At 60.3% G+C, this 25,914-nt stretch overlaps 1 protein-coding gene across 1 annotated transcript in view; it reads left to right on the top strand.

Annotated features, from left to right (window-relative positions):
- The window catches only part of CDH4 (cadherin 4), a 551,768-nt gene extending 535,484 nt beyond the window's left edge, over window positions 1-16,284 (top strand). Inside the window, exons 8-14 of the mRNA XM_034641573.1 lie at window positions 5,038-5,678; window positions 6,242-6,384; window positions 9,197-9,430; window positions 9,894-10,127; window positions 10,207-10,346; window positions 10,857-11,021; window positions 12,483-16,284. Of these exons, the coding sequence (XP_034497464.1) occupies window positions 5,038-5,678; window positions 6,242-6,384; window positions 9,197-9,430; window positions 9,894-10,127; window positions 10,207-10,346; window positions 10,857-11,021; window positions 12,483-12,689 (1,764 nt within the window). The 3' untranslated portion in view covers window positions 12,690-16,284. The remainder of the gene's footprint in view (window positions 1-5,037; window positions 5,679-6,241; window positions 6,385-9,196; window positions 9,431-9,893; window positions 10,128-10,206; window positions 10,347-10,856; window positions 11,022-12,482) is intronic.
- The last annotated feature ends 9,630 nt before the right edge of the window (window positions 16,285-25,914 follow it).

Genomic DNA, 25,914 nt, shown 5'->3' with positions numbered 1-25,914 from the left:
GGAGTGGGGTCCCCCAGCCCTGCCCCACACCACCCGCACCCGCACCGGGCAGCTTCCCCTGAGGCCACAGACCCAGTCCCTCGCCTTTTAGCAGAGGGTCCTCGCCACGTCTGGGGGGGCAGCCTGGCCGAGACCGGGCAGTATATCCAGCCACTCTAATTGAAACTGGTGGGCCAAATTACCTATCGATTTCTCCATTACAAATATGTTTTATTTCACTCTCCTATGGACATTTATTGGCCATAATAGTCTTTCTGGAAGGCATTCTCACTCTGACTGGTGACACAATCTTAATGCAGGACATGCAGCATTATTCCGTGTCCCCCAGGGACATGAACCAATAAACAGGGAGAAAGATTACTTCCTTTTGGTGGTTTGTTCGGAGACAAAACCACCACAATCTTAGGAAACTGTACATTTAAATGGAGGAGGCCCATCCCCGACGACTCTTGGAGGGTCCTGGGGGAGGGACTGAAGGCATTGGCAGCTGTGTGGTTTCGAGGGGACCTGGATACAGCGTGGGAGCAGGGGGCTGCTGTGGGGGCATCCAGAGTCCAGGATGGAGGCACCAAGCCCATGCCGGCAGCAGGGCTCACCCATCTCCGGCCTCAAGTCCCGGCACTATCTCTCAGGCAAGGGTGGCCAAACTATTCTGCACTGGGGGCGTCAGACTGGCCGCCAGCTCGGTCCTGCCTGGGTGGTGTCTGTGGGCCTAAGGCCCTCCCCCACACACGCACCCAAGCAGCACCCAGGATCATGCCAGGAGATGGGCAATGGGGGTGGACAAGGGAAGCGTCACACCTTCCCCGTCCTCCCCCAGGCTGACCCCCCCCCGGCACCACGCTCCTCGAGGGGCCGTCAGGGCCGGGGGAAGACATCAGCCATGACAGGCATGTGCCACGGAAGGACGTGGCATCTCACAGTCGGGCTCCAGGGGCCCTGCAGGACCCACCCCTTCCTTGGGCGGACAAGATCATGCTTGGAGAAGACGATGGGGGTCAGCCCAGAACCCCGATCTCTGGACGGCATCGGCCTCCAGACCCTCCAATCTGGCTGGCATCGGGCTTCTGTGAACCCCAGGCCCATCCCCTGCCATTATTGAGTTTGTTTTTAAAGTCCTTCTTTTCGTACTTAATGCCTCACCTGTAGCCTTGGCTGAGAATGCCAGGGTTCGATGTACCGGCTGAGAGATGTTTAACGCTCCCCCAAGTCAAACACTGAGCTACGGGGGGACCCAGAGGGGGCTGGGGTTTGGGGCAGTCAGTAGAGGCGCCACCGGCCGCAAGCACAGCTTCCTGGCCCAGCAGGTCAGCTCCACTAGGAGCAGAAACACGCGCTGTTCTGTTCCTCGTGAACATTTCGGGGCACCCAGAGGACAGACGCACTGTAGTCTGTGGTATTAGTGTGTCCGGACTGCCTCATCTCCGTTTCTTGGTGAAAGAGGCTTTTAACTCCCAGACCTCATGACCTCCATCTCTGTGTAAGTTGGGATGCGTCACCCTCACAAATACGTTTGCCTCAGTCACACCGTCACACCCCTGACGAAAGCAGCCATCTTCCATTCATATCCTCCGATGCAAGTCTGTGTTCGGTGTCCCTTAATTTTCCTCAGAGTGTCTCTTTGCCATGGTTTTTCAGATCTGGATCCAAACAGAGTCCCTACATGCATTTGGCTGCAACATCTCTTAACTCTTTGAATCTAGAACATTCCACCCACCGTTGACCTGTCACAGACACGGGGTCAGTTGGCCTATGGGAGGCCCCGTGTGCCAGACTGTCCAATCACTTCCTCACGGCGAATCTTGCTCCTCGCTCTCCCACATTTCCTTCACCTGGGATTTAGACCTGCAGGGGCCGTCCCTGGGGAGGGGCCTTGTGGCTGGGGCTGAGTCACATCAGGAAGCCCGTGGTGCCCGGTTGTCCCACTCTGGTCACCTAAGCCTGACCAGGGGCTCACGAGGTGACAGCCCATTCCCGTCATCGCAGAGTTGACTTTTGCCCCTTATGACCTGCCAGCGGTTGGAACGTGATGCTTCGTGCCTGCAAATACGCCCTCCTCCGTCAGTCTCCGTCGGCTGGCTTTATCACCTACTGGTGATGCTTGTCCACGTAAACGTCTTCATTAGTGCGTGCAGAATGGTGCTTTTAAAACTCTGTCATTCCCTGGCTAGAATTCCTCCATACGAAAGAGCTTCCTCTCACCAAGAAGAGCTCCGCAGGACACGGAGATGCGGGTCTGCAGTGGTCAGTGCGCAGCCCTCCAGACGTGCCCAGGCCCCAGGCCGGGAACCCATGAGTGTGTGGCACACGCAGGGCCAGTGTGAGTCAGTTAAGCGTTCTGAGATAGGAGGTTACCCCAGGGAATCCAGGAGCCCTGGGCTCACGGCGTGTTTGGGAGAGGGAAGCAGGAGGTCAGAGTCCCCGGCGCCGTGGGGGAAGCCCAGGTCGCAGACAGACTGCAAGGGACCACATTGCTGCTTTGCAGGTGGGGGAGGGGCCGAGAGCACAGGTGGCCTCTAGGAGCTGGAAGAGGCAGGCCTCCGGGAGGACCAAACCCCACACACCCTGACCGCAGCCCAAGGACACTGATTTTTGACCTCTGACCTCCAGAAGTGTAAGATGACAAATTTGTGTTGCTCTAAGCCACTAAATCGGAACAGGGAACTAATAGAGAGCCCAACAGAAAAAGCAGACGAAAGCTTCATTCGCTGCATTTAATTGTCCGTTCGCAGACCAGCAGCTGTCCGCGTCACTGAGTTTATGGCAGCTGCTGTGACAACTCGCATCGAGCTGGGTGTCCACACAACACACCAGCCTCTCACACTTCTGGAAGTCAGAAGTCCAAAATCTGCTTCAGCGGGGCAAAGCCAAAGAGCCGGCAAGGCTGTGCCCCCCCGGGGGCTCTGGTGCTCCATCTGTTGGCTTTTCCCGGGTTGGAGAGCCACGTCCCGACTCCCTGGCCCTTCCTCCGTCCTCAGAGCCAGAGTCTTCTTTGCCTCCGTCCCCACGCTGCTTGCTGCCGGGCCAAAGGTCCCTCTGTCTCCACTTATAAACACCCTCGGATGCTATTTCGGGGCACCTGGGACATCCCGGCCCACCTCCCATTGCAAGACCCCTAACTTCATCAGTCCACAAAGTCCTTGTGCCGTGGAGGGCGACACATCACAGATTCCAGACCTTGGGACCTGGATGTCTTTGGAGGCCATGAATCCTTCCCACCACAGCCATAAGCATAACTGCAGGTGTGTGTGCGTGTATGTGTGTGTGCGCATGTGTTTGTGTGTGTGCGTGTGTTTGCGTGTGCATGCATGTGTGTGTCCGCATGCATNGTGTGTTTGCGTGTGCGTGTATGTGTGTGTGCACGTGCATGTGTGTGTGTTTGCGTGTGTGCGTGTGTGTGCGCGCGTGCATGTCCCCGTGGCTGGTAAGGCGGCGTGCATCTGCATATATTCAATGTGCTTTGCTCAGCTGCANATGCATGTGTGTGTCCGCATGCATGTGTGTGTGTTTGCGTGCATGCGTGTGTGTGTGCGCGTGCATGTCCCCGTGGCTGGTAAGGCGGCGTGCATCTGCATATATTCAATGTGCTTTGCTCAGCTGCAGTCATTCCTGGTTTGGCCTCCGGTGGGCGCGTCCTCTGGCTGGTTCCTGGGTCCTTCCGCCACGAGCCGTTTCCAGGCATCGTGGCCCAAGCAGTTCGTGTCGCGGGCTGCCTGCCCCCTCGGGGTCTGCCATCCCTCCGGTGAGGACCGGTACTTAGAAACCAGCATCCAGGCCCCAGAGGAGCTGGCTGCCGCTGGCTGCCCTTGCTCCTGGGCGTCTGGGGGGCAGGGCAAGGAGGCCACGGCACGCGCCCATCCTGACCGTCCCCATTTCTTTCACTGATTCAAATGGTCATTTTATTCAGATTTAACACCGGAGGACTTTTACTTCACTTTGATGACTTCACACTTGTATCTCGTTTCTCTTACCCTGAAAATCTTATTTCCTAATCACATTATTACATGTGTTTGTTTACTTTCTCCTGCGATAGACATAACAAGCTTTAAATATAACAAACTCCAAATCACGACCAATAGTGAGGAGACCAAGTGAGCTTAAGATTTCTTTGCAATGATTATTGCCCTTAAAATAAATCCCACCAAGAACTACCATCTGAAAACTGCCCTGGTCACCTGAACTCATTCTTTCCCTGAGTTATGTTACCAGTTGTTACACAGTCTCCTTTACTTCAGCTTGCTTACAATTTTCAGAGACCCGTTTACGTGTATAATTTTCTGTGTAACGCCTGAAGCGTGCTGGTAGAAGACGTCACAGCGCCGTGACCATATGCTCGCAGCAACCTCGACCCCCAGCCCTTCCTCTGCCCTGGGCCGCCCCTCTGCTTACGGGCCGCCATCTTTATGCATTTTACAGTTCACTCTTGCGGGCCTCCTTTCTGCAAATACGAGCAAATGCAAGTTCAGATCCCTCTCCCTCCTTTACACGAAAGGCAGCCCCCCGTGTATCTACTCCTTCTGTTCTCCGTCAGGTCCTGGGGGTCTGTCCACTTCAGGACACGGTCCTCATTCATTCTCACGGCTGCAGACCTCCCCAGCCCGCCACTAGCCCGCTGCGTCCAGGGTGCGGCCTCTGTGAGGACACGGAGATCCCGCCGGGAGCCACCCTGTGCGTCACCACGCACCTGTCCGAGCGGAAGGTGTAAACGCTGCTGCAGTGTCGCACCCCGAGACTGTCCGGCTGGTCTGTTGAGTCACTACCTGTGGTTACACGTCTCAGGGCCCCAAGTGCCTCCTCGCAACTTCCCTCCCTCCCCAAAATGTGAGGAGCACCCCAGACCATAGACCCGTTCTGAAAGCATTTGTCAGTCGGGGTCCTGGCGCCCCAAAAGGGTGTAACCGGGAATCATGTTCATGCAGGAGCCACGTGCAGAGGGAAGAGAACCCACGGAGCTGGTGTGTGAGTGTCCTGGGGCTGCCATTACAAATTACCAAAAACTGGGGGGTGGGGGTAGAACGCCCAGCAAGGGGCCCCTAGACAAACAGCAGTGGGGGCCTTGGCTCGCCAGCCTGGAGGGACCAGCACCTACTGAGAGCTGGCGCCGGGGAGGGGTGCCACCCCCGGGGAGCTGGAGCCCCAGGAGCCGGGCTACTGCCCTCCCAGGGCATGATGGGAAGGCACGGGGGGGGGCCCTTTACCCCAAACTCTTTCTCCTCCCATTGGCAGACCGCAGGGGAAGCCAGAGACCAGGGAGTCCGGAGACAGCTTCCCTTGGGACGAGCGTCCTGGGCTCAAAGCAGGGCTGGAGGAGCGGGAGCAGACTGGGGTGGCAGGTGCAGACCCACCAGCCCTCGGCCACCGCCCTCCGACCCGGCCCCGCAGGCCCCTGCACCAGCCCACCGTCTCGGGCTTCTCTCGTTCCAGGCAGTTGACTACGAGCTGAACAGAGCGTTCATGCTGACTGTGATGGTGTCCAACCAGGCTCCCCTGGCCAGTGGGATCCAGATGTCCTTCCAGTCCACGGCAGGGGTGACCATCTCCGTCATGGACATCAACGAGGCGCCCTACTTCCCCTCGAACCACAAGCTGATCCGCCTGGAGGAGGGCGTGCCCACTGGCACCGTGCTGACCACGTTTTCGGCGGTGGACCCTGACCGTTTCATGCAGCAGGCCGTGAGGTGGGTCCACCCTCGGGCCACAGGAAGGGGCGCCCCCCTCGGCTCCCTTGTTGTCCATACAGAGGAGTCCAGCATGCCAGTGAAACCTGCACCCCGGGAAGTCCCCAGCCTGTGTCGTCTCTCTGGGCAGGGAGCCACCGGGGCCCCCGTCCTGGGGACAGCCGGGCCACCCCCCCCGGCCCGCGTGATCCAGGCAGTCAGTGCGATGCCCCAGGCGCTCAGCAAAGCATGAGCTCGCGTGCTCTCCACCCAGGACGGCGGAAGACCGTCCGAGCCCTGCAGCACTCTCTCGAGTGGGGCTAGTTCCGACCTGGCTTGTCACCCACTGTGACACTGCAGGTCACTTACCCTCTCTGTTCCTCAGTATCCCTGTCAGATGACAGCATCTGCCTCCTGGATCAAGAGCCCGTCCGCCATGGCGACTAGGGGCGCCGCTGAGGGAGGAGCCATCCTGGGCTGGAGGGAAAGCTCCCCAGTGTCCAGGCGGGCGGGCGCCCGCCGAGGGGGGGGGCTGGGCGCTCGGAGCCACTGTCGCCTTCACGCCTCGCCTCCTCCCTCCTCAGATACTCCAAGCTGTCGGACCCCGCGAACTGGCTGCACGTTAACGCCACCAACGGTCAGATCACCGCGGCGGCCGTGCTTGACCGCGAGTCCGTCTACATCAAAGACAACGTCTATGAGGCCACCTTCCTGGCGGCCGACAACGGTGCGCCCCACTCTGGGGGTGGTTGCCAGCCCCCGCCCGCGCCGGGGGCTCTGCGGCAGGGAGACGGAGGGAGGCCCACCCCCAGCCGGAGAAGCTGGAGGAGGGAAGCGGGGAGGCAGGCGCGGTGCCAGGTGCCCCGTGCTGAGCCTTGAGGGGGCCCCGTCCCTCGGCGCCCCGGGCAGCCCCCTCTCCGTGCGTTCAGAGCACAGGTCACGGCCTGACCACCGGCTTACGTGTCTGGGCAAACACCCCTTCGCTCATTCACGGCACTCGGGGCACCAGGAGGGCCGGGATGGCAGAGGCGGGCTGAGGGTTGTCCAGCCCCATCTCGGCTGAACGTGACCCTAGTGGCCTCTCGGCTCCCTACCTGGTAAACTGAGGGCAGCTAAACTCCATCCATGTTTTAGCCAAGCAGTCCCATGGTGCTGATCCCACACCAGAGTTGGGCGGGCCCCCTAAGCAGCCCCTGGGATGCCTCCCCCTGTGGCTCTGACCACCCGCGATCCAGACCCTGCAGCCCTCATAGAGTGGGGGTGCCATGAGGGGCCCCAGAGACAGGGCAGGCACCGTGAGAAGCCACACCCCAGCAGCACGAGCCCTGGGAGCTCAGAGGGGGTGTGGGAGGCCCCTGAGCCAAAATAAGGAGCCCCAAGGAGCCTGGGGTAGCAGGGGTGAAGTGAACCAGGCAGGGGTGAGGGGAGCTGGGCAGAGGCGGCAGCAGTGGGAAGAAGGTTCATGAGCACTGGGTCCTCCGAGGGCTGTGGAGAACAGCTCCACAGTTGGGTGCTGGGACTCCAGGCCCCAAGAACACCCCTGCCTGGACCCAGGAGCCGGCAAGGCCCACAGCCCCGAGTATTCAGCCAACTCTGCACAGGAGGGGAGAGGGAGTGCAGGAGAACAGGATTCTAGAACCAGGGATCAGTCCCAACACCACTCAGTGGTAGGAAGAGACCTGACTGCTCTGCACCTCAGTTTCCTCCTCTGTGGAGTGGGGATAACCCAACGCTCCTCCCCTGGAGCTGTGAGAATTAAGTGAGCCAGTGTCCTCAAAAGCACTGGGAGTGGGGCCTGGCCCAAGTCAGCACGTTGCCACTGCTGCCGTTACCCCTGAGCTCCTGCCCTGTGCCGGGAGTACTCAGCAGCAGACAGAACAGACAAAAGTCCCTCCCTCGCCAGGCTGACGCTCCTGAGGCCTGTGTGTCCACTAAAACCAGGTTCAGCCGGGTAACAGTGATAAGAACTTCAGTACGATTGAGGTTTCTTTTCTCCCACATAGAAGACTGGAGACAGGCAGCCCTGGTGTCAGGTTTGAGACACCAGGCTCACTCCAGCCACGAGTTGTGGCATGGTCCAAAATGGCTGCTGGGGCTCCAGCCGTCATGACCACGTTCTGGCAAACAGGCAGAAAAGCAAGGAAGGTGGGGACACATTCCTGCCCCACCCCTAGCTCATAACGGCCAGAACTTAGCCATGAAGTGGCATTTCACTGCAAAGGATGTTGAGAAATGTAGTCAAACAGCTGGGCAGTGATGACCGCAGATAAAATCTGGGGCTCCAGTTCTTCTATTAAGGACAAAAGGGGAAATGGTTATTGAGGGACAACTCAACAGTCTCTTGCCCCAGTGAGGTGAATGAGAAGTCAACCAGGTAATTTCAGGGAGTACGTTCTGGAAGAAAACAAACAGGGCATGGAAGGGAGGGGCCAGGGCTTGTAGCCGTGCTCTTGGCTGTGAGGCGCTTGACTGTGGGATGAGAAGGAACAAGCCAGGGGAAGAAGGAGCAGCAGAGGAGTCCCAGAGTTAGGAAGCAGTGTGTGCAAAGGCCCTGAGGTAGACCTCTGGTGGTCTGCTATGGCAGGTTCTAGGACAGCAGCTCGGGCTTCAGGAGCAAGACTAGCGCCTGCACAAGGGCTCATTCCATAGCAAGTGAAAGCCGGGGGCTCGTAACTACCCGCCAGCCTCCTGCCTGCCTTCCCTGACCTCTAGGGTCTTCAAAGGCCCAGTCCTGGAGGCAGGTCACAAGGATGCGGGGAGGGGGGAGGAGCTGCTGGCTTAGAAAGTGATTTTACATGAACCCATGGCCAAAGCAGAGGAATGCACAGAGGACAGCGGGAATGGGGTGCAGGCTGCACCCCGGCGACGAGGGTCCCACACTCCTCCTGACGGTGAGGGGCCAGCCTCCGCGTGTCAGAGCGGCCTCCCCAGGCAGGCCGGAGCTGCGTCGCTGTGAGTGTGCTTCAAGGTGTTTTCTGAGAGATTAAAGAGACATGCTGCAGGATTCACCTTTTATGTGCTCCCCTGCCTCAGCCAAAAAGTGCCGCTCTTCATGTCAGGGTCCGGGCTCGCCATCAGAAGGCAGACAGGGCCTCTCTGGCCACCCAGCGCGTGTCGTCCCGCACTGTCACCCTGGGCCGAGGCAAGGTCTGGGACTAGAGGGGCTTAGGGAACAGGTGTGGCCCCTGAGACACTCTGGGGCACAGCCCAGTGTCTCTCTCTGCTTTGAGACCAACTTGCTGGGCTGGGGAGGTCCCCGGATGGAGGGCTTCTGGCCATGGGGTGCCCTGCTGGGTGGGGCCAGGGAAACAGGGAGGGCACGGAAAGGAGCCCAGGCTGGGGAGAGATGGGGGAAGCAGGTGCCAGCCCCTCGGGCCCAGCATCCTCAGATCCCCTCCGTGGGGCCCAGGGAGCTATGAGGTCCCCGGCGGTGGGCACTGTCCTCTGCAGCTGGGGACCAGCACGCAGGGCTGTTCTCATCGGGTGCCCGAGGTCCTGGAGGAGCAGCCCTGGAGGGTCATCCTGGGTCTGTCCTGCAGGGATCCCCCCCGCCAGCGGCACCGGGACCCTCCAGATCTATCTGATCGACATCAACGACAACGCCCCTGAGCTCCTGCCCAAGGAGGCGCAGATCTGCGAGAAGCCCGGCCTGAACGCCATCAACATCACAGCGGCCGACGCCGACGTCGACCCCAACATTGGCCCCTATGTCTTCGAGCTGCCCTTCGTCCCGGCCACTGTGCGGAAGAACTGGACCATCACCCGCTTAAACGGTGAGCCCGCCTGAGGCTCCGGGAGAATTGGACACGGCTGGGGTGGCGCACCTCAAAGGGGCCCACGGAAGAGTGAGCAGGGGAGGTGGGGCCCCTTTCCTCCCACCGGGACCATTAACTACCATGTACTTTTTTTCATTTATTTAACAGCCATTTGCTATTTCTTCCACGAATTGTCTATTCAATGTCCTTGCCTATTTTTCTTTGAGGTTTTTTCCTAATTGATTTGGTAGAACTCTTTATATATTAAGGAAATGACTTCTTCATCCAACAAGTTGCAGTTGCTCTTTTCTTGAATCACCAATGTCTTCTCATTTGTGGAGTGATCTAGTGTGAGTTGCGTGTGTGCGCGTGTGTGTGCGTGAACCAAACAGGCATTTTAGGCTGTCTCTCCCTCCGGAAGTCTCACTGTAACGGAGTGCCGGCTGTAGACTGAGCCGAGCCTGCCCTGTCGCTCTGCCAGGTGACTACGCCCAGCTGAGCCTGCGCATCCTGTACCTCGAGGCTGGCGTGTACGACGTCCCCATTATCGTCACCGACTCCGGGAACCCCCCGCTGTCCAACACGTCCATCATCAAGGTCAAGGTGTGCCCGTGCGACGAGAACGGGGACTGCACCACCATTGGTGCGGTGGCCGCGGCCGGTCTGGGCACCAGCGCCATCGTGGCCATCCTGGTCTGCATCGTCATCCTGCTCAGTGAGTACGGCCGAGCCCGCGTGCACGCCCGTGCCCCCCGCGCGCGCTCCCTGCTCACGGTGCGGCCCCGCCCCCACAGCCATGGTCCTGCTGTTTGTCGTGTGGATGAAGCGCAGGGAGAAGGAGCGCCACACCAAGCAGCTGCTCATTGACCCCGAGGACGACGTTCGCGACAACATCCTCAAGTACGACGAGGAAGGGGGCGGTGAGGAGGACCAGGTGAGGCTTTCTGCCCCGGCTCCCGCCACGCGGGCCCCCTGCGACCCCTCTCCCACCCCGCTCTCTCCACTCGGCCCGGGACCCAGCCCGGGGCCTGTGCCCACACGGGGGCTGTTAGGTGACCAGGAGGCCGTGCGCGGGGCATCAGGGAGCTGCCGGCTGGACGCTGGGTCTGAGCCAGCCGTCAGGGGACTCAGGGCAGCTCCTTACCCCACTAAGGCTTAGTGACCCCTTAAAACACAGTAACAGGAGCCCCAGCTGTCCCCCCAGGCTGTTCCAAGAACACAGGAGGCATGTGAGCCGCAGGGGGCCCACCCGGGGGAGCATGAGATTGGCAGGGGCAGCCGGGGGGACAGAGACCCCACATGTGCCTCGAGGACGGGCAGGAGCAGGACGAGTTAGGGGAGCGGGGCACTATGGGGAGGGCGGACCAGGTGACGGGCTAGGACGGCAGACACACTTGGTGCCCGGCTACAACAGGACGCCCCTGCCTGACCCTCCCCCCCCCAGGACTATGACCTCAGCCAACTCCAACAGCCAGAGGCCATGGAGCACGTGCTGAGCAAGGCCCCTGGCGTGCGGCGGGTGGACGAGCGGCCCGTGGGCGCCGAGCCCCAGTACCCCGTCAGGCCGGCGGTGCCCCACCCGGGAGACATCGGGGACTTCATCAGCGAGGTGGGTGCTGGGGCGCGGGCGAGGCCCCTGAGCAGGGCCCCCCGCGGACAACAACGTCCCGTGACCACGCTGCGCTGGGGCAGCCGGGCTGCGGCGACGAGGCCCATCCAGACTGGGGCTGGGGGGCCGATGCGGGGCGGCCACGCTCCCCAGACGCCATCGGCCGTGGCCCCGTACCCGCCTGCTCTCTAACGCCGACTGCATGTTTAAGAGGGGTCGGCGACATGTCCCCGCTCTGTGAGAATCTAAGTTTACTTAAGCAGAATAGAGCCCAGGGAGTGGTTCAGCAGAGACACAGAGACCCTTCGGAACATTCCCTGAAACACATCCTGTCCAGGGCCGCACATCAAATTTCTACATCTGCCCAAAAGCTGAACTGGCTTAGGCCTCACTCCCCAGGATGTAATAAAATTTTAAAACCCAAAGAAGTATGTCTTCCCCAACCTAAAATTTAAAGACCATTTTAAATAATTCTTAGAGGGGCGCCTGGGTGGCAGAGCGGTTATGCGTCTGCCTTCAGCTCAGGGCGTGATCCCGGCGTTCTGGGATCGAGCCCCACATCAGGCTCCTCCGCTATGAGCCTGCTTCTTCCTCTCCCACTCCCCCTGTTTGTGTTCCCTCTCTCACTGGCTGTCTCTATCTCTGTCGAATAAATAAATAACATCTTTAAAAAATAAATAAATAAACAAATAAATAAATAATTCTTAGAGCAAAGCAAGCGTGGAAACTACAAACCATTCCTACCGAGGGGCGGTAAGGGCGTCCCTTCCCAGTGAGGTGCGTCCTGCAGCCAGCTGCCTCCGTGGGCGCCCAGGCCACCCCCCGGGGACCGCCCAGAGCCAGCAGGAACCCGCACCCCACGGGCACTGGGGCAGGGTGTGCATCCACCACCGCCACGGTCACGGGGGCCGTGCTGGGCCACAGGTGCAGGCGTGCGGGAGGCCGCGGGACCCTTCCTTGGGCACAGCGGGCGGGTGTGGGCGGCAGGAGAGAGGGCCAGGGCCCGGGGGCCTCCAGCAACCCGCTGTGTCACCCAGTTTTGTTCATCGGGATGGTGACCATAACAACGTGAGATTTCCGACTTCTGGCCACCACAGTTTCATATTCCGTGTCGCTCGAGGCCCGTCGGCCCCCTTCGGAGGGGCTGCACCTCGCCACAGGCCCCCACCCAGCCCTCTTGCCTCATGTTACTGGCAGGGCCGTGCCGGCATCTGAGTTTGCTACCTCCAACGCGCGCCCTTTTCACAAACCCCGCCCCCTCTCGGTTCTCTGAGAGACCCCTCAGTAAAACTCAGGGAGCACTTACTGACCACCTACTGTATGCAAGGCCCAATAACTTCACCTTCTTGGCCTGATCCCCAGCTCCTCTCCTGGGACCCCTCCCCCACAAGCCCCATTCCATCAGGCCCCGGGGCCGGAGAGCACGTCCTCCACCCTGACCCCGTGTCTCTGTGACCCCAGGGACTCCGAGCCGCCGACAATGACCCCACGGCACCCCCCTACGACTCCCTGCTGGTCTTCGACTACGAAGGGAGCGGTTCTACCGCAGGCTCCGTCAGCTCGCTGAACTCATCCAGCTCCGGGGACCAAGACTACGATTACCTGAACGACTGGGGGCCCAGGTTCAAGAAGCTGGCAGACATGTACGGAGGGGGCGAGGAGGACTGAGCAGCCGCTCCGCCCCAGACGCCGGCGGAGCGGGACCGGGGGGAGGCGCCGGGCTTCCCGACTCCCTGCGGACGTGTCATTTAGTGGTGTGTTAGGGGGTCCCTCCCCGCCCCAGCCCCCCCAACAGTGAGCTGTCTGGCATGAACACTTCTCGCCCCGCGGCACGCGGCACCCACCACAGCTGACTAGCTCTGAAGGACAGCGAGAGGCACTCGGTCTTCACTTGAATTTCTTAGAACAGAAGCACTGTTTTTAAAAAAAAAAAAAAAAAATGAAAGTGCCTTTTGGTACATGTATCAGATTCCCTCAAACTCAGGAGTGACGAAAAGCAAGCAGACAGACCACGTATGTCCCCCCAACCCCAGTCCTGAGCGCCCCCAGCCCCAGCTGGTCCCAGCTCTGGAGACACCAATTAAGGAATCGGGGAGAATGGGTCTTTTTCTTTTTCTTTCTTTTTTTTTTTTGTCTTTTATTAAGAAAAGAAGTGGGTGATTCGCTTAACAAAATTTACAAAGAAAACGTTGGGGTCTAAATCCCAACAGCCCTTCTGAGTCCTCGAGCTTTGCTGCACGCAGTCAGGGTCTCCTGGCCCTCGAGCGGCCCCTAGGCTGGAGGGAGGCAGCGGTCCAGCCGCAGAAGTCTCCTGGGGGGCGGCTGAGCCGATCTACCAAAGGCCCCACAGTGTGCACTTGGCTTTCCCACCGAGTTTTCGGCTGCCCCCTGACTCCTGACGCTGCATATAGCTGGGGCCGGGCGGGTGCCAAGGGGCTTTCCTGATGCTTACCATCTCTGCCCTTGGCTGTCTCCCGGGTCCCCCGAGCCAACAATTAGGCCTCTCCCAGAGACAGCTGTCACCCCAGATGCCATGCAGGTCCCGCTGCCTTTGCTCCAGAAGAGTACGGCGTCCCAAGAAGCCACAGCCCAAACCAGCCAGCATCCCCAAACACCCTGACGTGAGCCCCCCCACTCCTCATGATCGGATTCCTGGAGGACCCCATCAAAGACCCAGCCCCTGACAACTGGACGCCTCCAGCCACCCCGAGGGCTGTGCGGACGGCAGAGAGAGCCAGGAACGTGCACCATCAGCACCGGTCGCTGGCAGCCCCTCTCCCCGGCCCCGCCCCCTGGACCGGAGTCTCTGATGCTCGCCAACTGACGTGGACAGCAACGTTCTGCTCCGGGTGGCCGGGCAGTCTTTCATTGCCATGCCATTGTCCCTCGGATGCATCTGGACTGCACGCACCTGACAACAGCCCATGTCCTCTCCTCGGGACCCAGGTCCGCACCAAGCTGCTGCTCGGACTCTCAGAAAGGAGCTGCCCTTTGCACGGGTGGTCTGACGCCCAAGCCAGACTCCAGTCTGTTCTCGGGACAGCGGACAGCACTCACTGTGTCCCAAGGACCCTGCTGCGTGGGAGCACCCTGGTTTGTTCACGGACTCCCCAAGAAAGGGGGCGAGGGGTGCTCTGGCCCTGGGAGGGCTTGGCAGTGGAGTACCCTTGGGGAAGCAGCTTGGAGCCCCATCCCGGAATCCTGGGTAAGGAAAAGCCTTGAGAGCCTGGGGAGGTGGGGAGAGCAGGGCTCAGCTTGTGCTTCATGCTTTCGGCCTGGGGGGTCTTTGATGCAGTCCTCAGCCTAGGGCCTGTCCCCATGGCTAGGGTCACCCTGTTTTCCAAACAGCTTTGGCCCAAGAAGCATATGTGAGGGTACGCGTGCAGTAGGCGTGGCTGAGTCCCCACTGGGTATTAGGGCTCCTCCCCAGACCACACTCCTCACCCATCCACCGTGCTCCCAGAGCTGAGCCAGGCCTGTAGCGGGCTCTGTCCCTGACCCCATCCCGACTGCCAGGGGAGGACGGGAGGGACAAAGGAGGTCACCATGTCACATGCTGGATGCCCCTCCAGCAGACAGCCATCTCCCAAGTCGGGTTGGGTGGCCCAGCAAGGGGAAGGGGCCGGGACCCCTGTGCAGACCCATGCTGTGCAGAGGGCTCAGGGCCAGGCAAGGAGCGCTGCCCCAGCGTCTGGGGGCCTGGCCATTCCAGGGACTGCTGGTAGGGTCAGGGCTGGCGGGATGAGAGCTGGAATCTTCTGTGTTTGGTTTGTGTTTGGAAAATTCATCCTCCTGTTGAACTTCTAAGTGTGACTATGGTCTGGGAGCTGAGGCAGCTGTGGACTCTTCTCTGAAATCTCGGAGCCCCCCTGGGTCCCCAGGGTACTGCGCCCCCCTCAGAGACAGAGGTGCCAGGCCCGGCCAAGGACCCAGACTGCTGCACTCGGATCCCGCGGACACCGGAGCGGGCGCCCGTTTCCCCTGCCTCCCTCTCCTCCTCACCCCGCACCCCTGCCCCGCACCACCGCTGGGCCCTGATGCATTTTGCTTAAATTGTGCAGGCTGAGGCTGGGGGGACTGTGATGGGGGACTTCTCGTGCCCGTCCCTGCTTCCGAATGGCTAGCCAGCTGCCCCTCTCACTAGCCCCAGCAGTCCCTGGGGGCCAGAGAAAGATGGGGTTCCCACGCCCTCCCACACCCACCTCGGAACTCCATTCTGAGGTCAAGTTAGCGTTAGCCAAGTGCACAAGCAGTGTCAGACGCCTCTCTCACGTAGCTTGTAGCCACAACGTGCCCATGATCGGGGACAGGCCGCAGAGGCCCAGCCTCCTCTCTGGCAAAGTGCTAGGACACAGCTTAGTTTCTGTAGGGAGTTTTGTTCTGTGAACAGGAGAAACCCCCGCCCTGTGGGGTGAAGCGGCATGGACGCAGCCGTGGTCGGGGGCACCCCAGCCGAGGACCCCTGTGTCTCTGTCTGGGCCTCACACCCCGCTCCTTCTCTTTCCCTCGTCTGTCAGCACATCCGAGTGCTGGGCCCCCCGCCACCAAAGTGTCAGGGTAATGGCCACACGTCAGGCCCTCGACATGCCTGTTTCCCTAGGGTGAGCACCGGCCGACACAGCTGGTCCTTTGAGAGGACAGCTCTGTTCTCTCCAAGGGAGAAGGTTAGGGGAGGGGAGTCTCAATTTCTGTCAATGCTACAAACAGCACCAAAAAAACCCAAACAAGGTCTCCCATGCACAAAGCCTCCTGTGAAATCGCTCCCGCAGCGTGGTGCACAGAAGACAGGTCCTGCTCGGCGAGACACGTCCGGCGGGGGGGCCGCTCTGTGTATCATTGGAACGTGTTTCTTTTCCTTTCCTCTCCTTTTTCCATTCTGATTTTTTTTTTGCATGTTTCTTTTTGAAAATGGACAAAATGTGTAACAGCCCCGCATGACTGTGGTTGTTTTGGGGAAAGATACTGGAGTATGATGTATTCACACTGCAACTCTGAGCATTGTGCAGTTAGGCAAACGTCCCGACTTTTTTTGTAATCGTCAACAGCACAACTATTTTGTATTGTTGTTTGTATCATTTTGTACCAAAAAAAAAAAAAAAAAAAAAAAAAAAAGGAAGCGCGTCGATGTTTTCTCAGTGTTTCTAGTGCCAGGCGGTCTTGGTCCCAAACTGAGTAGCGGCTTTGCCGAGTTGTCGTGTGCTGGAGCGGAGTCGGGCATTGGCTCACTGCTCCAGAGGAGTCAATAAAGTCCCCCTTTTAAATAGTCGGCCTCGACCTGGCTTGTGTCTCTCCGAGCGTTCACGAAGCCCCTGGGGCTCACGGCGGCAGACGGGCGCACGAGGGGCGTAGTGTGGAGAGTGGGGCCTGTTTGTCCAGCCGGCGCCTCTGCGGCCCCTGCTCTGTCCCAGACACCGGCTGGGCTCCGGGAGCACGGATGTGCGGGAGGCCCAGGGGACCGACCAGCGAAGGCCCATGGGCCACGGGTATACACGTTTCCAAGTTCCTAGAAGTGATAAGTCCAGCTCGCAGGCCCTCATCCTCCTTTCGTGATGCATGGAAGTCCTGCATCCACTTGAGAATCCTCATGCCTCCACCTGTTGTCTCAGGGGCCCGGCCCCTGCCTGCTGCAGTGGCTCTTCCATCTGGTGGGAAGGCAGCACCAGAGTTGCGCCCCCCCCCACTCCTCCCCCATCCCTCCCCACTGCCCCGCCCCAGGCCGGCAGGACACAAGACAGCCACCCAGCCAGGCTTGGTGGGCCTCGGAAGCGCTCTGATTGGCCAGCCTTGTCACATGACCCAGCACCCCTGGACCACGGGCCTGACTCCGAGCTGGAGGAGCCCCAGGGGCCACTCCCACCTTCCTGGTCGTTAGACCGCGCAGCGGAGCCTGTGTGAGGCGTTGGCCGGCAGAGGCCACACAGCCACGTGCGGCCAGACTGGACCTGCAGAGGCCCTGCCCTCCTCCAGTCGGCGCGGTTCAGGAAGGCTGCGTGGCTACCATCTGGCCCTGAGCCCCAGGCCAGGCATTCCCTGCACCCTGGCCCCTCGCAGAGCTGGGTCTTCCAACTTCCTCTCCCCGCCAAGGACCCCAGCCTTTACTTAGGTGCAAATCTGCACCCACAACAGCATGCGTAACCAGAAGTCACTCCCACGGTTCATTACGGCTGCCACTGACAATTACAGGCACAATTAGCCACTTGCTAATTTTGAGGGTGCCAAGCAGCTAATTACATGCATAATTAGGCAACTGCTTCGGGCCTGAGACAGGCGGTGGGGGTGGGAGGGCACAAACTCCTATAATCAGAGCCCCGGGGTGAGGCTCTGCTTAAGGACACCCTCCCACGCCCAGATCCACACCGAGGACTGGTCGTCCCACAGGCAGAATGTAACCACTAAGTCCCGCTGGGGGCCTCGGGGAAGCCAGGAGGCCCCTTCCCTGGAGACCCAGTGGCCTTCTCGTGGGTCATTTCACTGGAGGCTGCTGTCTCTGCCTTCCATGTGGGACCGCAGGCCCAGGAGGGGCCTTCAGACCCGTCAGTTCACGGGGGTGCCCTGGCACCGTCCCCAGGGGCCTTGGCTCCTCCCCTAGGTGACAACCCACCCTCAGGGCCCAGGAGGCTGGGTCCTGCCGGCCAGGGCACCCTGGGATGGGCACAGGGGACACAGCTGCCCAGACGCATGTGAGACCCCCGGACGCCTCACGGTGCCACGGCCACACAGTCAGTTCAGCCACCAATCCAGAGCCCACCCTCCTGGCAAGAGGTCAAGGCCAGCCTTGCTGAGTCCTGGGGAAGGACAGCAACCCTGAGAAGGACCCCATGATCAGATTAGAAAGAGCCAGGGTTGAGAGCGGACAGAGAGCAGATGAAGCAATTGTGCAGGGGAGGACGGGGGAGGGTGCAGACTGAAGAGGCCCCTGTCCCAGCTCCGCTCCAGGCATGGGGAGGACTTCAGGTTGGCTCTGGCTGTGTTGGTGGCTGTGCCTATGGACACCCCCGTGTAGACGTCCACGGGACCACAGCCAGATGGTCCGGAGCTCAAGACGAGGCCAGTAGGGCAGATTCGGTGTAATCAGGGCGCAGCTGGAGTGGACACTACGGGAAGGTGGTCTAAGGGAGAAGGGTGAGCACATGAGACCAGGACCCAGTGAGAAACCCCCACGTTTCGGGTCGAGGTGGCACGAGCCATCGACTCCCGTGACGGGCAGGGGCCCCATTACCTCCGTCCCGAATGTCCACGTGGAGAGAAGCAGACTTCTACTCCGAACGTGGTTTTAACAGAGGGACACAGAGTGCACACGGCCTCGTGGGGGCCCGGAGCGCGTGTCTCCCAGCCTCTCCCAGACCCTGAGTGCCCTGAGAAAAAGGCCCCCTCTCTCGCCCCACCCGATGCTGCTCGGCTACGTGTCCCCCACGTGTGCCCCACCAGCGCAAGTCCAGGCAGGGGGCAGGGGCGGGGGTGGGAGAGGCAGGTCCCTGGAAACGGGCCCTGAGCAGCGATACTGTCAGGGGCAGGGGTGGGCGGAAGGCGCTGGGTGATCTCAGACCCGCCACGTGCGGGATGCCTTGATGCAGCGTCTCACGGTGAGACGTGCCGGACACGCTCCGACTCCCAACTGCATGGAGGACGACGACGGCTGACTTCCTGAGAACACCTTGGTCTTGTTCCCGTTCAGAACACACAGCGCACTGCGCCCTCACGACAACCCTGAGGGCACGAAGGGGAGCCTGCTCTCCCACGTGCCCAAGTCTCGGTCAACTGCCTTCTCAGGCCCCTCCTCGTGAGCAGGAGTGCTGGTGGGCTGACCCGGCCCTGGCCCCACAGGGTTCAGGGCCCCTCTCTGCCCACAGCCCGTGGCACCCCAGGGCCAGGCCCGGTGCTCAGGCACATGCTGTGATCACTCAAGACCCTCCAGTCTGTGGCTCCCAGGAGCCTCACAGGAGCAGGAAGGGGCCTCAGTCACTGGGTCCATGGGCAGGGCGCAGGGGGAGCCAGCCCCCTCCACAGTGGGACCCGGGCCAGAGGCTCCCACAGAGGGCCCATCCCACAGTGTCCACACCCCATACCTGCTGCCCTGGCCAGCAGACTCCCAGGGACTGGGTGGAAGTAACCGTGTCCTGACTCAGGCCCTCAGGGGTCTTATAAGAATGGGGCAGCACTCTGGGGACAGATGACCGCATAAGCATGAAGTCATCAGGACAGCATTAGACCCCACCGAAGTGGGTCCTCAGGACGGACGGGGAGCCCGGGCACCAGGCGTCCACCGAAGGGCAGAGGGAGTGGTCTGTGGCCAGGTGGCAGGGGTCGTTCAAACAGGCTGGAGTCGCTGGCTTCTCCCTCTACCCCACCAACACACATGCTCCGTCACACACCCCCAAACGCCCACCCAACTCACCCGGCACGCCCGCAGGCACTCACCCTCCCCTGTGGGCACGCTGTCCCCAAGCCCACCAAGGCCCTGTGGGGCGCTGTCCATGGTGCTGACCCTCCAGCTGCCCAGCCCGGCTCCTTGTGGCTTCAGGAAATGCCCCCAGGGAATTCTGCCTGTTTAGGATGAATGGTCTCCTTGGAAATTGACCTCTGAAACCACAGTGGGGAGAAGGAGGGGGGAGGTCTGGCCCTGCCAAATTCCAGCCATGGGGCCCCTGCTGAGACAGGCCATGGACTTCAGGTGGCTCCATCTGCACAGCCTCCTGGAAGGCCCGTGTAGTCCTGAATCTTCATACTTCTCTGTGGCAAAAGCTTTCTCGTGCAGGACCCTCCTGAGCCCTCCCAGTCCCTCCTCATGGTCTGTGCCGGATTCTTTAAAACAACTTGGTGATTTAATGTCCACATGCTGTAACTCCAGCCTTCCTGTGTTCTGTCTCCCCATCTCGGCAGGGCAGCGACCTCCCTGGCTGTCCCTGCGGAGCTCTGAGCACCTGTCAGGGTGTGGCTGGGAGGAGCCGCGTGTCAGCTGAGAAGCCCCACTAGCCAGGCCCCTAGCCTCCCCGGGGGCAGCAGCAGGAGTGTGGCCAGAGCCTGGCTGGTTAAGACCTGGGGTTTAGTCCAGCTCTGCCCCACTTGAAGCTCGTGACCTTGGGCAAGTCCCTTAAAGGTCTCTAGGCCAAAACCAGCGGCGCTGTGAGCAGATGGGAAGAAGTGAGATGACACAGAGGCCAAGTGCCCCAGAGCACTTGGTCCAGGGAGTAGGTGGGAGCTGGGGGAACTAGCTGGCTGGCCAGTCCTCCAGGCCATGAGCTGCTGTTCCCAAATGAGCAGTGCATGCATGCAGTGTTAAGTGTGTGTGCACTGAGCACACACCGTCCCCCTCCACCCTCCATCCACGCAGCCAGCGGGCACATCGCTCCTGGGGCCATGGGAGGCAGCTGTGAAGGGGCTCATCTCCTTTGCTGAGACCTCCGCCCACCACCAGGAAGGAGGCATCATCCCTGCTCTCCAGATGCAGAAACCATAGTTCACGGGGGCATCCATCCCAGCGTTTTTAGGAAAGCCACATCAAAGGGCTGGGATGGTAAAGGCATTTGTTAGCTCAGTGGAGTGCAGGCTGGTGTTGACTTCTGACCACAGTGTCAAGCCCAGCAGGCTCCACACCCACCCAAACTGTCCCTCCCTCTTCATATGGCCACCAAGGCACCCACAGCAACCCTTAGACCTGGATTCCACAGAGAGTGACCTTGTCCCCCCAACCTGCCTCACGAGGCTCACAGAGACCCTCACGTGGCTGCTAGGGTCCCAGGTCCACCTGGAGGGGCAGGACTGACCCCTGAGGAAGGGGTCTGGCAGGGAGTGACCCAGGCAGGGAGGGGTGAGCTCGCTGCACCTGGAGCCGGGAGTGCGCCTGTGCCTGCCACCACCTTGCTTTTTCCTCCCGTCTAAATTTCTGGGATGGTTGTCATGGAAACTAAGAGGCTGGTCAGGAGCAGCCCTGGAGGCAGGGGCCAGGGGCACAGGTCAGCAGGGCCTGCTGGGAGGGCCCGGGGGGACAGTCACAGACCAGTGGAGATCCTTCTTGGCACCGTCCCCTCTACCATCCCTGGCAGCCTGTGCCGTGACCAGCCACATAAAGCCCTGTCCCTTGGTGGCCTAAGAAGTCCGTGTGGCCGAGGTCACCGCGAGGGAGGGGCTTTGTCAGAGATGGACGGGCCAGCTGGGGCAGAGGGGCTCTGGGCAGGGCTGAGGACCCCTGAGCTACACTTCGGAGGGTCAGCACCTGACAGCCGGGTTGGCCCAGCCGCACCACACAGCTTGCCATAAAATGCTGAGCTGTTGCCCTAGGGTCCCGTGGCCGCTGTAACAAAGCCACAAACTGGGTTGCTTACAACGTCAGATTTATTTTCTCACAGATCTGGAGGCCAGAAGTCCGAGGCGGGTGTCACCGGGCTGAAATCCAGCTGTAGGCAGCGCCGGGCTCCCTCCGGCAGCTCCAGGGAATCCTTCTTGCCCCTTGCTCCTGCTGGCCCAGGCGTCCTGAGCTCGTGATCACGTCACTCCACCCCCGCCTTTGTCTTCACGTGGCTTCTCTAACCCCCTCTAACAAGGACCCCCTCTCATAAGGACACGTCACTAGATTGAGGGCCCACCCAGGTAATCCAGGATGGTCTCATCTCAAGATCCTTGATGACCTCTACAAAGACCCTTTTTCCAAATAAGGTCACATTGACAGGCTCCATGGATTGGGACCTGTTACCTTTTGGGGGCCATTTTCAGCCAACCACACGGTCAACATTGAAAAACCAAGAAATTAAAATCCCTCCCCACCTCTCCAGCACCATCAAAAAGAAGCCTGAGTTTAGGGTTCCCTTGGGAAACTGCAGGTCCTGCCTGGCCTCTGGGCCAGAGATCAGGGCTATGATGTGCCTGGAGCTGCAGAGAGGGACCCATGAGGGGGGGCCAGTGACCGCCCCTGCGGGAAGCCGATGGTTCTCTGTGCCCCGGCAGGCATGTGTCCTCGCAGACACAGCAGGCCCAAGCTTGTGTGGAGGCGAGCAGGATGCCGACACTTAGCCCATGTGATCCCCTGGTAGCAGGAAGGGGTCCCTGGCAACCATGGATAGCTGCTGGGCTCCAAGGGATGGACACATCCCTGGGGCCTGAGGACTGGCCCGACACCCTCCCCTCAGCCAAGGCCAGCTGAGGTCTTTCCACATAGGAGGTCCGTGGCTCTTGCTTCCCTGCCCCGGGGGGAGAACCTTTGGAGGATTCTGGGTCCTTCCTTCACACCTTCTGCCTGGTGGTTGGCTGCTGGGTGTCAGAAAAGCTCCGTCGACACCGCTGCACACTCACGCGCCCTAACAGTGCTTCAGTTGCTGTCCGTGGGTGCTCCTGGTGCACGGACACATCCCCCAGTCCCACCGGCGCCTGCCCAGGCCAGGCCCACAGGCGGCCCCGCTGCACATCAGCTCAGGTGACTGGACAGCTCTGGGCTCCAAACCCAAGGCACCCGCCCAGTTCCCACACTCGCGGCAGGGGGACTGGATCAGGGTCGGCAAGGATGAGATGTGGTGGGGGAGCGTGAGGCACACCTGAACACTGCCGTCACCCCTGGTGCCCCCACTGGACGCACCCCCTGCCCCTACGCACCCCTGACCCCCGAGCGCTGAAGACCCGGTGCCAGCCCACCAGACGCACCAGACTGGGGACCCGTGCCTGGGCCCCTGGGCTGTGCACCCCCCAACAGTGAATCAGCCTGATGGCTGCAGTTAGGGCTCTGCAGGTAACCTGTAAGCCACCGCAGGGCTTGGGCGGGGGGGCGGGGGCATGCCGCCATCGTCCCCACGTCAGACCTAACAGGCTCAGAGGGTGAGGAGGTCATCTGCGTCCAGAGGAGGACAGGTGCTTTACTTTGTATTCCTAGTCACTCATTTTTGCATCTTGGAGATATTTCTGATGTTTGGTAACGGACGTGATTACTGCATCCCACCTGCTGAGTCCTGACGTATGTGCGCGCCCCATGAAACTGTCACCATGATCAGGGAAACCCCGAGTCTCCTCACCCCCTCTGCAGGCCCCCGAGGCCCCTGGCGACCCCCGCAGGGCGCTGCTCTTCACAGGCGTCTCTCGTTCACGCTGAGACTCGGCAGGTGTCCCTCGCTGCGTGCGCGGCACCGCGCGTGCGGACCAGTTGAGCCGTTCGCCGTACTCGGACAGCTGGGGCTTCTCCAGATCTTCGCTACGTCAAGCAAAGCTGCTACAAACATGCGCGTACACATCTTTGTGGGGACGGACCTTCCACTTCTTGGGGAGAAGTGTCCAGGAGCATGTGGTTGGGCAAGGCAGCGGACAGGCGGACACACGCCACACTTCTCGCACAACTGGCCCGGGCTACACAGTCACCAGCCCCGTAGGGCTCCAGGTGCCCCCGAGTTAGTGGTGCATGCTGGCATCGTACTGTGCTCCTGATTTCCAGAAAGCACACGAAAAGCTGCTCCCACCTTCCTCTCCCGATGCACTTGGCAGGAGACAGCTCCATCCTTCCATGTGCACTCCGCCACAGGCTTGCCCACCACCTCTGCCCAGGCCACTTCTCCCGGCCCAAGCCCTGTCTGGCAGGTCCCCCCTTCTCTGGGGACCGTGCCTTGACCACACCTGCCAGCCCCTGGAAAAGGCACCCTGCGTGTAAGAGGTGCTCGTTGACACTTGAATACATACATTTTAGGAAAAAATGTTCATTCTCCTCAAAAATATAGGAATTCTGGCACTTAGGACAAAGCCTGAGGAAGCAGCCTGAACGAGCAATTAGATTCTTGGGAAACAGGTGTGATTTGTCTCTGAAGGAGAAGGGGTAAGTTCCCTGGGCGTGCGTGGCCCCAGTGTGGCCCAGAACAGCCTACAGGAGGGGAGGGGCTGGCAGCCCATTGCTGGAAAGGCCACCTGCTGACTGTGGGCTAACTGCATGGCCTCCTGCATGAGAGCACGCACGGCACGAAGGATCCAGAGGCTCCAGATGGGTCCCCAAAGCTGCTCAGACAGAGCAGGAGACCGAACAGCCGCCTTGCAGCCTCGGCTGTCCGCGCTGGGCAGGTCGGGCTTGGGGGAAGCCGAGCCCCGATGCAGGGATGGAGAAAGGCTAGGTAGACCCTTTTTTTTTAAGACAAAACTTAGATTTGGAGACCACAGTCTGATAGAAGGAAAAACTAGTTAACACTCAACTAGTTAAGCAGTGACCATGGATAATCACAAGAAGATCACGAGTTGCCACCTATCCCGAGACACCCACACACCTCCTCTCATTTGGCACCAGATCACGCGGGGCCAGGTTACCTGCCCAGGTGGAGCTGAGTCCCGCCCAGGGGGTCCGAAGCCAGGCCTTTTCCCCAGGTCTTACTGCGGTACGTTTTATATATGCTAAAATGAGCACAACTTCCCTGCCGGCGGTTTACACTCGGGCACACCCGCGACCACCCAGACGGAGACCGAACATTCCCATCAGCCCAAGGGTCCCGGTGCTCCTCCCGCCAGCCACAGGGGGAGCCGCATGGACTCCCACCACCTCGGAATTCTGTGCTTGAGCTTCCTACAGACGGAGCCGGGGGTGAGGGGGCCTCTGCGTCTGGCTTCTTTCTTTGGGATTCTGTAGAGACTCATCGACATTACTGAGTGAAGCAGCTGACTCCTTTTTCTTCTCGGGTCGTGTTCCACCGACACATACACGGCGGTGCTGTGGATCTGCCCGCCATTGGACGGACAGGTGGGTCGTTCCCACTTCGGTCCATCCGCGACGAGCGCCACGGCGAACACCCCCGTACAGTCCCTGGTGGACAAAGGCCATAGTCTCTCTCGAGGAGACACCCAGGCGGGAAATGCAAGGTCACAGGGTAGATACGCGCTTTGCTTTCTTCAAAGTGCAGCGGTTTCCCGAAGTGGCCGAGTGCCCCCAACAGCCAGCAGCGTGCGAGCGCCCTCTGATCGCACTGCGTCTGGGTCCCCATGGCGGGCGTGTGGCGGGCTCTCACCATGGCTTTAATTTCCATTTCTCTGATGACCAGTCATGATGGGCAAACTTTTCATTTGCTTACTGGCCACCTGTGGGTCATTCACACATTTTTACTGAGCCGTGGCATTCTTGCTATGCTCCGCACATGAGTTCTGTCGGGTTTATACACCGCACGCGCCCCTCCCAGTCCGCGGCTGCCTTTCCACCCTCCCCGGGCATCCTCAGTTGAGCACAGATTTCAAGTGCACTTTGCCACTTTTTTCTTTCCGGCTTGCGCCGGCCAAGGACAAGGTTGGGAACATCCCCGACGTTTTCTTCGACAAGCTTTGGGCTCTTTGCGTCCATTTTCAGGGCTCTGATCCATCTCCAATTAATCTGTGTGTGAACACGGGGGCAAGACTTGCTCTCCACCCACAGGCCACCCAGCTGCACCAGCGGCTGTCCTGCCTTCACTGCTTTGGTGTCTTTGTCCAAAGCCTAATGGCCGTCCCATCTGGATCCACTTCTGGACTCCGTGGCGCTCACCGGTCACATCTGCCCTCACGCCAACGCCACGCCGACTCGACGACCGCAGCTTTACAGGAAGTCTTGAAATCTAGGAGTGTGAATGCTCCAAGTCTGCTCTGGACCGTCAGGGCTGTCCCGAGTCTCTGGACGCAGACCGTCAACGCCAGCGGAAGCCCCGCTGGGGTGCGAGTGGAGCAGCGCGGGATCAGTGCGGACAGCAGTCTGAGTCCACGCTACGCGGCGCAGGCTCCATGCAGACCTCGTGTCTCTCTGATTCACAAGGCGGGTCTTCTATTCGCCCCTTGGACGTGTTCCTAGGTATCCCCGCGTTCTTGGTCCTATCGTTTGTGACCCGTTTTCACTTTCTGGCTGCTGGTTGCCGGAATTCAGAATCACATCTCGTTTCGGCTACTGACCCTGTTCCCTGCATGGACCTCAGCCCTCTGCTTC

Source organism: Ailuropoda melanoleuca, chromosome 13, assembly GCF_002007445.2.
Source record: "Ailuropoda melanoleuca isolate Jingjing chromosome 13, ASM200744v2, whole genome shotgun sequence".
In the NCBI taxonomy this organism is placed as follows: domain Eukaryota; kingdom Metazoa; phylum Chordata; class Mammalia; order Carnivora; family Ursidae; genus Ailuropoda; species Ailuropoda melanoleuca.
This window is presented reverse-complemented; position numbering and strand designations above follow the sequence as displayed.